The sequence below is a fragment of the Arachis duranensis genome, unplaced genomic scaffold (assembly GCF_000817695.3).
Source record: "Arachis duranensis cultivar V14167 unplaced genomic scaffold, aradu.V14167.gnm2.J7QH unplaced_Scaffold_232525, whole genome shotgun sequence".
NCBI classification, from domain to species: domain Eukaryota; kingdom Viridiplantae; phylum Streptophyta; class Magnoliopsida; order Fabales; family Fabaceae; genus Arachis; species Arachis duranensis.
Window position 1 is genome coordinate 1,704,924 of NW_026264851.1, and position 13,531 is coordinate 1,718,454.

General features: G+C 29.8%; 1 protein-coding gene across 1 annotated transcript; it reads left to right on the forward strand.

Annotated features, from left to right (window-relative positions):
- Positions 1-2,607: 2,607 nt before the first annotated feature.
- Positions 2,608-4,076, forward strand: LOC127744170 (zinc finger protein CONSTANS-LIKE 2-like). Its single transcript, XM_052256453.1, has 2 exons — positions 2,608-3,358; positions 3,564-4,076. The coding sequence occupies exons 1-2, from the start codon at positions 2,822-2,824 to the stop codon at positions 3,630-3,632; spliced, it is 606 nt and encodes a 201-aa protein (XP_052112413.1). The 5' UTR covers positions 2,608-2,821; the 3' UTR covers positions 3,633-4,076.
- The last annotated feature ends 9,455 nt before the right edge of the window (positions 4,077-13,531 follow it).

Here is a 13,531-nt window from a genome sequence, read left to right on the forward strand (position 1 = left end):
CGGCCGTGGCGGGTGGGCAGCACGAAAGAGATTATACGAGACTTGTATGACGCAATCGGACGTTCGCGGAGAAGTTGGGTGGTGTCAGCCAAAGGCTAGGCGGCGACAACTGGAATCTGAGTGGCGCCTGACCGAATAACGAGGAAATGAAGTAACGATTGTGTTATTCTACAAACCAAAATTTGTGAACAGAGGAGGGAAGTTAGAATGATAAGGGTAAAAAACCTTAATAAGCCAAGTCAAGAATCATGTAACGTAAATACGCCAAAGCGAAAATCGTTTCAGCAATAAGCCAAATCATATTTTTATATAATTCGAACCATGCTGGTTCGAATTCCATTTCTACATAATTCGAACCAGCTTGGTTCGAATTATACACAAACACATGCATACACGTAATTCGAACCAACTTGGTTCGAATTACACACAAACACACGCACACACTAATTCGAACCAGCTTGGTTCGAATTACACACAGTAATTCATGGTATAATTTGAATTATGCTGTTAAAAAATTAATAATTTATTTAAAAAAATTTATTAAAAAAATTAATAATTTAAAAATAAAAAAATATATATTTTTATTTCATACGTTAAAAAAGCTAACAAAATATTTAATTACGAGACTTCTTTAAAATATTAATGAGTTATCAATTCGAATTTCATACAATACTCTTTTGCTCATTTTTAATAGTTCATGAAATTTTTTTTAATAAATTTATTTAAATTATACCACAAAAAAATATTTTATTCTATACAAAATAATTTAAAAAATGGCTTAAAAGATGTTAGGAGTACTATAAAAATTTGTAATGACTTAGGACATTAAAGAAATACTCTACATAGTCGATAATAATTTAGAAATTAAAGAAAATATATTTTTATCATGTATTTACCTAAATCACTAGAATATTACAAATTTTTATAATACATAAAATATTTTTTTGTGGTATAATTTAAATAAATTTATTAAAAAATATTCATGAACTATCAAGAATGTGCAGAAGAGTATTGTATAGAATTCGAATTACTCACCATATTTTTTAATAAATTTATTTAAATTATACCACAAAAAAATATTTTATTCTATGCAAAATAATTTAAAAAATGGCTTAAAAGATGTTAGAAGTACTATAAAAATTTGTAAAGTCCTAATGACTTCGGACATTAAACAAATACTCCACATAGTCACTAATAATTTAGAAATTAAAGAAAAAATATTTTTATCATGTATTTACCTAAATCACTAGAATATTACAAACTTTTATAGTACTCATAACATCTTTTAAGCCATTTTTTAAAATTATTTTGTATAGAACAAAATATATTTTTTAATTATTTTGTATGGAATAAAATATTTTCTTTCATTTCTAAATTATTATTGACTATGTAGAGTATTTTATTTAAAATTTGAATACATGCATGTATTTACCTAAGTTATTATAACATTACAAATTTTTATAGTACTCCTAACATTTTTTAAGCCATTTTTTTTAAATTGTTTTGCATAGGATAAAATATTTTTTGTACTATAATTTAAAAAAATTTATTAAAAAAATTTATTAAAAAATATTCATGAACTATTAAAATGGACAGAAAAGTATTGTATGGAATTCGAATTGATAGCTCATTAATATTTTAAAGAAGTCTCGTAATTAAATATTTTGTTAGCTTTTTTCGAATTAATAGCTCATTAAGATTTTAAAGAAGTCTCGTAATTAAATATTTTGTTAGTTTTTTTTAACGTATGAAATAAAAATATATATTTTTTATTTTTAAATTATTAATTTTTTAATAATTTTTTTAAATAAATTATTAATTTTTTAACAGCATAACTCGAATTATACCATGAATTACTGTGTGTAATTCGAACCAAGCTGGTTCGAATTAGTGTGTGCGTGTGTTTGTGTGTAATTCGAACCAAACTGGTGTGTGCGTGTGTTTGTGTGTAATTCGAATCAAGCTGGTTCGAATTACGTGTATGCATGTGTTTGTGTATAATTCGAACTAAGCTGGTTCGAATTATGTAGAAATGGAATTCGAACCAACATGGTTCGAATTATATAAAAATATGATTTGGTTTATTGCTGAAACGATTTTCGTTTTGGCGTATTTACGTTACATGATTCTTGACTTGGCTTATTAAAGTTTTTTACATAATGGGTGTTAGTGTAACTGCACTATTTGTAATTTGGTTTAATTTAAAATTTTTATTTTTAAAATTTTAAAATCTAAAATTATTAATAATTAATTAATAAAAAATTTAAAATTTTAATTTTACTTTCATTTTTTATTTTATTATTCACATGATTTATGATTCTCATTGTTTCTCTGTATTTTTTTTAACCATTTTTAGTATTAAATTTTGATGTAGGGTACATATAAAAATATTTGTTAAAAGAAAAAAACAAATGCTATCGAATGAATTTTATAATTTCTATACATCAAAATTACAGAAATTAATTTAGAAATGGAAGAAAAGATAGTGTTATGCAGTTAAACTGTATTTTTTTTTTTGACTTAAATTAAACTGTAATTTTTTAACAAGTATCATAACCATAAACAGTAGGTGTATTTTATTTATTTATATATACTCATCAAGTTGCACCTTCAATTTTCTTCTCTTCCCTTCTAACCCATACCGTACCTGCAGACCAAGAGAGAGAAAGAAAGGAAACCATATATCCCGGCCACACACACAGAGACAGTTACAAACAGATAGAGGAAGAGACCAAAACCATACCAAAGACGAAAACCGTAAGACTCAAAATTCCCATCATTCTCCTTCATTCTTCTTCTGAAATAGCAACAACGACTGCAGATGAAGAGCTGCGAGTTGTGCAAGGTTCCGGCCAGGACCTTCTGCGAGTCCGACCAGGCCAGTCTCTGTTGGGACTGCGACGCCAACGTTCATGGTGCTAACTTCCTCGTCGCCAGGCACACAAGAACCCTCCTCTGTCACGCCTGCCAGTCACCCACGCCCTGGAAGGCTTCCGGCGACAGGTTAGGCAACACCGTCTCGCTCTGTGAGATGTGCGCCGGCGGCAACAAGGTCTCCGCGGAGGAGAGCGAAGGAGGCAATGACGACGACATAGACACCGAGGACGACGATCTTGAAGACGAAGAAGAGGAAGAGGATGATGACGATGACGAGGTTCCCGCCGACGAGGAGGAGGAAGAAGACGGGGACAACCAGGTGGTGCCTTGGTCCTCTACGGCGCCGCCCCCGCCGGCTCCGAGTTCATCCAGCAGCGAAGAGTCGGTCAGCCGCCGGTGCAACCACGCAGACGAAGAGGATTTTTCTGAGGCAGTTCCCTTAAAACGGCATCGTCACGATGTGGATCATGATGATTTTCTGGTTTGTATTCTTACTCCTTTTTGAATTCTTTTTTCTCTTCCAAAATAAGTTACTTGGAAAAAACAAAAGAATAATTTTATACATCTATTACCGTTACGGATTTGGGGGAAAACAAGGGGGACTTATTAGTTATTACTGATTATTCTTGAAAATGATGATTTCTTCTTTCATTTTATTTATCTTTTGGTTTCTAATGTTTTGTTAGGAGGGTTCGAAAGCTTGGAGATATAAACGGAGATACGGGGGGAGTGGAGAGAGGAGGTTGGTTGGTTAGGATACGGCGGTGGAGCACGGCGTTGAGCGCCGGAAGGAGTAGCCCGGCGGCAGCGTTGTCGATGGGGAGTTTTGATGGACCACGCGGTTGCAGGTTGCTTGCAGTTGCTGATGCGTTGGTAGAGCCTCCGAAACCGTTTGATCAGGAGAGCACGTGGCGTTATCTTAGCCGCACGATCTTTTGGCGTTGGTACTATAAGAAATTATTTGTGCTTCAGCTCTTTGATTAACACCCTCTAACAGCACTCATGACGGTTGCCCTTTTTTTTTTTTCCTTTTTTGTATGATGATGACTATGACCATCATCATGTACGAGTCTGTTTTATTTTTTAATTTTTTTTATATTTTTAAAGATTAAGATTGTTATTGAATCTGGTGATGACATAGCTTCTTTCTCTTTTTCCTTTAAATTTCCTTTGTAAATGCAATAGTCTTTTTTTTCCTATTTATTTATTATTATTGTTATAGATTGCCAGAACGACTTGTTTCTTCATTTTTCAGGATATTAAACACTGGAAATATGCATTTGCTCTTGATATGATTGTATAATAACAAAAGTGAATGTAGTAAATATTTTAAGGAAATTTAGCTAGTAGAGGGCCTGAAAATTTCGTATTGGTGAGTTTTAAATTTTTAATGTGTTTTTTTTCTAAGATATGTAATTTAACTTACTAGGAAAACCCAACAAATTACTAATGAGGCTTGAAAGCTACACCCGGTAGTTTAAATTCCATTTTATGAATTGAAAATAAATTAATTGATGTAGGGATATACTTGGTTACTTATTTGAATCCGGAAAAGACAAAACAGAGCAGTTGTAGTAGTAAGAAAATGTTACGACCAGCTGTTAAACACGCCAGACGCATGAAAACTTGTGGTTGTGGGCTTGTGGCTATGAATCGCAAAACTCTGTTTCTCTTTCCTTCTATGGTGTGCTAGCAAGGAAGGACAATTCCTTGAGGAGTTGTGATTATGTGCTGCATACATTAAGAATACACTATTTATTTGATATTTGATTTGTTTAACACATTTTTTTTGGTCTAATTGTCTCTTTTAAAAAGTAAAAAATAATATTTTTTAATACATTTGGATATATTTAAATAAAAAAATTATTTATATACTAAAATTAATTATTATGAATTGGTATATAAATATATCATATTTAATTTATTTTTAAAATATATTTTATTTTTTAATATATATTTTATACTAATAATTAATTTTAATGTATACTTAATATAATTTATTTACGTATGATAGTATGTCAAAGTGTTAAATCTTACTTTCGATGTATTTTATTAAAATGTTTTAATATAATATGAAATATTAATTATAAATATAAAAATAATTTAAATTATTTTATATAATTAAAATTTATTACAAAGATTAAAATATTATATAGTTAATATGTAAAATTTTTTATATTTTAAGTATATATCATAAACAAAAATTTAAAATTAACTTATTTGTGTGCATTTTTATCCCGTAGGGTTTAGTGTTCACGAAGATCATGGCACTTTCTTAGGTGGTGTGCCATGAAATTGCTTTCGCAGAGCGGTTATGCTATTGCCTATGTATCTATCTACCTTAGTCCTTAGATTAGTCACTTGCCTTACAACGACAAACACATGAATTACGAAATCAATGGGAACTCCCAATTCTTATGACCACTAATCCATGCTTATTTCACGTGCCATGTTCCTGGAATTGCACCACCTTCCTTCCTTCTATTCTTAAATTAAGAATATCTTATTTCCCATCTGAGCTCACCAACCAATTAATAATATAGTCCTACAAGGTCAAGTCATAGTAGTGCTCCTATCCACATTGTAGATGTTAGATTAATATAATATAATATAATATACAATTATTTTATGTGGTAGATATTTTCGTTTTCTTATTTAGTAATTAATGCGGTTGTGACTTGTGGTAGCCAAATATCTGGGAGCTAGCTTATTAACCTTGTGGTTGTGGTCCAGTTGGATTAGCATGATTATCGTTATAATAATGTACTTAATTTAATACAACAAATAATTAATCAAATATCAAAGCTAAAAAAGATTGATTGGCTTTGCATGAATATGCTACTTTGAATGCACACTGGTAGAACATAAAAATAAAAATAATAATCATGGGTGGTGTGGCCGGCCATCACATCAAGTGGATGAAAAGCTTTATACAATAGAGGGAATTCAACTTTATTGAAATGAGATACAAAAACCTGTTACTTGTACTATAATATTATAAGAAGCACACAAGAAGGGTTCATTAATGAATTATATAATAATAAAAAAGAAAGTCGTACTAAGCGAGTAAAGGTATCTTAAGAGCCTCAGAAAGAAGTTGTGGCTGAGGGAGGCTCTCCCAGAAAATCAGCCAGCCATTCATCAAACAACCATTCAAATTATTGGAATTGAAACACATGGTAAGGAGCGCGCGTAATAATTAATCCTAATCTATTAATCATCCTCTAGCCTAGTCTAATCACATTATTTTAATTGAAACAACGTTGAATTTTAACCAAGGGAGCTAGCTAGGGGGATAAAAAGGAGGCGCTTGCAGCTACAAAAAATAATTACATTACATAAAGTATAAAAAGTAATAAAAATAATAGTTGCATGTGTATATAGTAGTGGGGGTAAGTTCATGTGGTGGAGAATGATCGGTGTTTATATACGGTGGTGGATGTATGTATGTATGTATGTGTGGATTTTTCTCATATGCTTTGTTAAGAAGAGTGTTTGTGTTGATTGAGGGCGAAAGAGGGTGGATCCTGATCCGTTACGATCTGTGTGTGTGTGGTGTCTTTATTGTCCTTAGATGCATCTCGCGTACGCGCTGACCAATGCGCTCATTTTCCTCTCAAAACGACAATCGAATATTTACTGACTTTTCACCCATTCCCTATTCAGTATTCCTATACAGTATCCATTATCTAAGATTTTTTCCCCCTTTTTTCTTTTTCTATTATTTTCTTCTTTGTTCTGCTTTCTTTTTCTTTTGGACACGTTCAACCTCCGGTCGCATGGTCAATGTCATTTCGCGTTTTGACCAAGTTCATACGCTACTCTCTCCTCGTCTCATCAATGATTTATTAAAATTGATTTATAAAAATAGTTAAATAATTTGATAATTTAATTAAATTATTATTTAATAATTTTAATTATTAATTTTACATAAAAAATAATTATACGTAAATCTTTATAAATTATAAGGATCTTGTTAATCTTCATTCTAAGAGTATATTAAATATATTAAAATTTCAAAAATTCTATTATTATGTTCTTAAAATAAGTTTTTAGAACACAAATGATCTAATTCCAAATCATAATTATTGGTTTATTAATTAATCTTGTAGAGCTAAAGTAAAGAACTTGGATGATAGACTCATAGCGCTAGTTAACATAACTTGAAGCATCGGAGAACCGTGAATTGTTATATAAGTATTAAATTTCTTCATGATTGATAAGTGAGCGGTGCAAATTTAATAACAAAAACGATTCTCGTACGGACACGGTGCTACATTCAATTTCTCACCAGGTATACATCAAACGTTAACTTCACAGAGTTGGATCTCTCTAGCAAGTACAGCTACAATTTGACCTAACTTATTCTATAAGTAAATTTAATCTATTTTGACAAAAAAAATCCATATTTATTATTAAAAAAATTACTTTCAGTAATTATTTATTTTATTTTTAGTAGTAATAAAAATAGTTGCTAATATTTTTATTGGTATTTACTCATTAATCATTTTATGTTTTATCGTTAAAAAAATTTAGTAAAAATTATATAATTATTAGTAAAAATATTTTTAGAGACTGCAAAAAGTATATAATTATCATTATAACATGTACTAATAATGACAAATATAGATATATATTCAGGGAAGTTATGTCAAATAATATAAATGTTGAAGGATTTGTGTTGTATATATGTTGATTAGTGTTAATTGGTATTTTCTTTGTAGGCATGACGACAAGTAGCAGAGGTGTCATGAGTAGGTCTTGTGGTCATGGTAGAGGGAGGGTTTCCACCGGTACTTAGGGACTTCTCAGCCATCACCCTCTACCCCGATTACTTCGTTGACCATTGTGACGTCACAGACAGGTCTACCAAACTAGCAGTTCATCATAGTCTTAAACATCAACTATGTGACTCATTTTGCTATGCCCACTTCTGCCTCCTACAGCTCCATTGACAGAGTCCGCGGTAGGTGATGCGTCCCAATCAGATGCTCTTCCACTACCGTCTGTCATATGGATAAGGATTTGGCCTGATGACATGCAAATGTGTGTACATACTATTTTAAGGTCTTTTATCCACAATCTATTTTGAATTTGTTAAGTTTTATGTGTTTTTATGTGTTTGCTAATTTTAAGGTTTTCATTGATAGGTTTGCCCCCAAACAACAATGCATGTACATAGGAGATCTCCAATGTGATTAAGTCCATATATCGATATACGTTAACCTATGGTCGAGCTACACGAAAATTCCTGCTAAGACCAGAGAGGGGTGGTTTCAGAAGTGGGGGGTAAGAACCCAATATTATTGAATTAACTATATTTTAACTGTATTTTATTTCGACTAGCTAATGTAGTTGAATTACTTTGTGCATGAGAAATTCATACGGGATAAGAAACATGATATCTTGATTTGCAAGATCTACGACCACCAGATAGCTAGACGACTTTAGTAGATGATGCAAGACGTTCGTCAGGGGTGCGACCACCTCATGATTTGGCTCTGTCCAAATATTAAGAAGGAACTGGATGTACATTTTAGTACTGAGAAGGAGTTCAAGTGTTGCCTTCTGACGAACAGAACTAACAGAGCTTCGTCGAGGTCATCGAAGTATATCGGTGGGTCGGCGACTTTCATGAAGACGAAGAGCAGGCTGGTATATAGCTTGGTAATCTCTGTTTATCATTACTTGAATTAATTGTTACTTGATTTATTTTATTAGTTGGTTTCAATATGTGTAGTATAAGTCGTTGGAACGTGAGGCGACATTATCGGAGACCTTCAAATATACCCATACATTGACGTCTAACAAGGAGAGATTTGCTGATGAGCAGTCTACGGATCATTATGTAAGTTTCAATTAATTCTAAGTTCGAAATGTATTCGATTTAAAGTCAATCAACTATCATCCTAATCACAATGTGTGTTACATAGGAGGACTACACGCAGAGATTGGAGGTCGCGTCCAACAATCTCAGCCTAGTGGGGACGATACTGGCTCCAATGTCTCAGTCGTAGATCCTGATAGGGTTTGGTATGAGACCGCCTCTGTCTCCTACAAGAATCATGTCTACGGGTTGGGGTCATTTTCCGCCAGCGGCCTCTGCACCTCCAAATTGGTGGCTTCATCTTTCTCTGCCTCTACCACCAGTCCTGCCGATCCCAAGGAAGTTGTCGACTAGAGGGAGGAGGTGCAAAAGCTCACATAGGAGCTTCACCAATAAGCTAAGCAATCTGAGAAGAGGAACAACAAGCTTCTTGCACGTATAGAAGATACCGTTGCCATCAGGTCGGAGCTAACGGAGAAGCTAGAGCGGCTAGAGTGTTTGCAAGACCAGATGGCGGTATACAACGACCAGATGCATGCTGGAGGCAGCGGCGCTACTTGTGGGGCGCTAACATCAGCACCTAGTCTGCTGCCTCAACAAAGAACAGACGACGACGACGATTGCTGGAATTCGTACAATTTAGGGATTTAATTTATTTTATGTCTATTTCATTGTATTATATTCATATCTTTGATATTTAATAAAATGGTTAGTTGATTTATGATAATTTTGAATTTGTGCCCTAATTTTGTAAACAAAAATTTTAATTTGACTACTAATTATGCGCTAAGTGTGCAAAAAAAAAATATGCCGTCAAATTTTCAGTAGAATAATCTGACGGTAATTAGGCGCTATAAAACATAATATGGCACAAAACATAATCCGATGGTATCCAACAGTTTATTTTTGTCACATTAATTGCAAAATTCGACGCAAAATTCGTCGGTAATTAGCGTCAGACAAAATAATCTGCCAATAAAAATTTTTCGGCGTCGTTTATCCCGTCAAATTCAATCTGATGATATTAATTACTGACAAATTTATAATAAATTCAGCGTTAAATCTGACGGTATTTAACGTTTTTCTTCTAGTGATATCGATGGATCAATACCTGAAAAAGAGCCTTAATAAGGGATAAACAAAAAGACAATAATTAAAATTGAATAGAAAAGATAAATCAAAATTTAAAATAGAAAAATAAAAGGGACAAATTGAAATTGAATATAAAGAGAATCACTCTATTTTTTATTCAATTTCTTGACATAACAAGAAAATAGAGTCACTCAAGTTAATTTGTCCACACTCCACATCATAGTTTAAAAATTGAATAAAAAATAATTACTCAACTTTCTACCCAATTCTTCAATACAATAAGAGAGAGACCTATTCAATCTTACTTGTCCACACACCATAATTTCGTTACGAAATTAAAAAATACTCTGACAATCTTCTATTTTCTCTATAACGATTATAACAATTTAAAAGTTTTTTATAACTTCTTATTAAATTAAAATTAAAAAAATTCTAAATCTATTAACATAAAAATTAATTTAATAATTAAATAAATAAAATCAAAATACATAAAATTAAATAATTAAATATTTTAATATTTAAAAATATAAACTAATAACTAAAAAATAATACTTAAATTCTTCCTATTAAGAACATTTCAACCACGTATTATGAGGCTTTGGATTCTCTCACCATATGAGTTAGCTTTTGCTGTAATAATTTTCTTAAAATATTGTAATTCATTATATTGGTGTCGTCATTGAAAATTGGCCAACCAAAAAAGACTACCTATAAAAAAATCTGATCAGTGGATGATTTTAACTGATAAAAGATCGAGTAAAGTACCACTATCGTATAGTAAATCATTGGGATGCCAACTCTTAAAGAGAGATGCTATGTTATAAATTTTGTGGGACTAATACTTAAAATAGTTTCACATACATGAAGAGCCAACACTTGAAAAAAAGTCTTATAAAATATAAATTCTTTTGTAGTAATAATTTTTTTAAGATTTTGTGGTTCATTACATTATCATAATTATTTGTTTATTTAATCATTCAAAAATAATTAATATAAAACTAATAAAATAAGTTTTTTAATTAATTCCAAACTAATTAAATAATTAAAGACAACACATAACAAATTTAGAGAATGTATATGTACTATTATAGATAAAAAACGAATAACGTCATATCACAAATTATATTCCAATCAATCATTAAAATTAATTATTATATATTTATATATAAATATGTATATTATTTAATTAATTTTTAATATATATTTTATACAAACAATTAATTTAAAATTAATTTTTCATGTTCACATGACATGATCGCAGTAAACTACCAAATTGGGCCAGCTGTATTTATTTGACCAATATGCTTCGTCAGTTCTTCATTTCTTCGATATGAATTATCGGATCACTTGATATATATCACTTTATAAAATTATTTGATCTCTAGATGTTATGTTGTTATTATCTGATCAGCTGATATATATCACTATAAAATTTTATTATATATAGTTCAATCTCATCTCATACATAATGTATAATTCCATTGTTTATATCATGAGTAATGAAGGGTGGTGATGATATGGATTTACATGACCATAAAACAAAAGAAAATAAATTGATATATGATTCATTTATTAATGCCACCATAGAGATCTTATGGCCCATATTTTGGTGCGAGGTACTAGATATTTTAACTTATGTAGTGTGGAGGATATATAAGTAGCTAGCTCTACTCATATATATGAATTTGACTTATAGAATCAAAAATAGAATATATGTGGTGAATAGGATTGGGCAACTAATTTAAGCCATGCGATTATAATATGTAGCCCCACAATAAAATATGCTTGAAATTTCTCATAACACATAGGAGTGAAGATGAATTAGGCATATGCTTTCGATATATATGCATGCCAAGCCGAGTACACGTCACGCATTTCCTCACTACTTTCCAGCATTGAATGTTAACACATTATGGGAAAGTATTGCAAGGGCTATAAAATTTCACCTCGCATGATGATCGAGAATACATGGTTGAGGAAGCTATATGCTATATGCTTGGCTGAGTTTCTTTGCCACGCGTCCGAGTAAGTAGTGGAGGTTATAATAATAAGACTGACACAGTAACATGCATGATGCATGTATATATGTAGGGGATATATTTCTTTCTAGTAACACCTAGAACATTCTAGTCTCCTTTAGTTTACAAGTTTATACCCTAATTATTATAAATAGATAATTGTTTCATAAATAGTGTTTAATTTCTATAGAGGATTAGGAGCAATCCCGTTAAAATTCTATTCCTAGTCCATGATCATCATATCATTAGAGTGCGTTTGGTTTAGTGTTGGAAACTTCAAACACATATTTAGTTTTTTTTCACTAAGTTTTACTTTTTTTTTTAGCTAATTTTTTTAATCATAAACACAAACATAATTCCGTAGTGTAACCCACCTTCACCAAAAACTTAAAATTCTAACTATTGTCATTCGCTTTTTTCGTTTAACCATTAACTAAAAAAAATTATTTCTTATCTACTAATTTCTCCTTTATTATTTATATGATAATTTTTATTTTTTATAATATTTATTTTTAATACTCTCTCATTCGTATTATTATTTTTTATAAAATTCTTATTATTTTTGGTTTATATGAGTTTCTTTTATCGCTCTTGTTATTTCTTTTTTATGTAGATTTTTTTTATATTGTAATTCTATTAATTTTATTAAAAAGACTAAATTAAATAAAAAAACTAACGTAAAAATAATATTAGCATCATAAGTAATAAAAAAATTCTAACTAAAAAATATTAAGAGTACTAGAAAAAATATTAGAATTTATTTAAAGTATCTAAGATAAAATAATTATTTAAATTTATATCTTTTTTAGTAATTTTTTATCTAAAAGTGATTTTGAATAATATAATCCAAATAATATTTAATTTATTATAATCTATTTTGATATAAATATTGTCAAACATAAATCACATTAATATCAACTCACTTTTAATCAAAATCAAATTTATACAAATTTCCATTTATAAACTTCAATCCAAACACACACTAACTGTTTGTATCATTTTACGGTGCAAGTCAAATCCTTGATAGATTCCATTTTGTCGACAAAACTTTTACTTATTGTTAGAGACATAACCGGTGATGGATCTAAAAAATTTTAGAAGTGGGGATAAATTAATAAAAAATATTATTAATATATATATTTAGATATTTAAATCTTGAAATGTATTAGTTAGTCAAGTTTCTAATAAATAAATATAATTAACACATCTAAAAGTATATTAATTTAAATATTTTTTCATTTCAATGTTTTGGTAATATTGCATGAATAATATATTTATTATTAATACTAACGTCTAGTCAAGCATCTAATATCCGTCAAATCTTATTTTTATTGATTATTTTTTATATGATACAAAAAAAATAATAACTCAGTATATAGCTAAAAAAATTTATAAAGAGTATAACTCGGATGAATTAGCTAATTTAGAATTTTTATTATTTTTTATTTTGGTGTCTGAATTTTAATTAAAATTATGTGAGAGGGATAAAAAAATTGTAAAAAAAAAATAAAAATTTAAATCAAATAACTACAATTCTCTTTATATATATAGATATGGATAAAATAATATCTTTTTTCTGTTAAACAAATATTCAAATAATTTTTCGATATTTAATTACAAAGTTGACATTTTATAATATTATGATAAAAATATTTTTGACAAAAATAATATTAAATGTATAAATAAAATTAAATTAAACAAAATAATAAAAAATAAA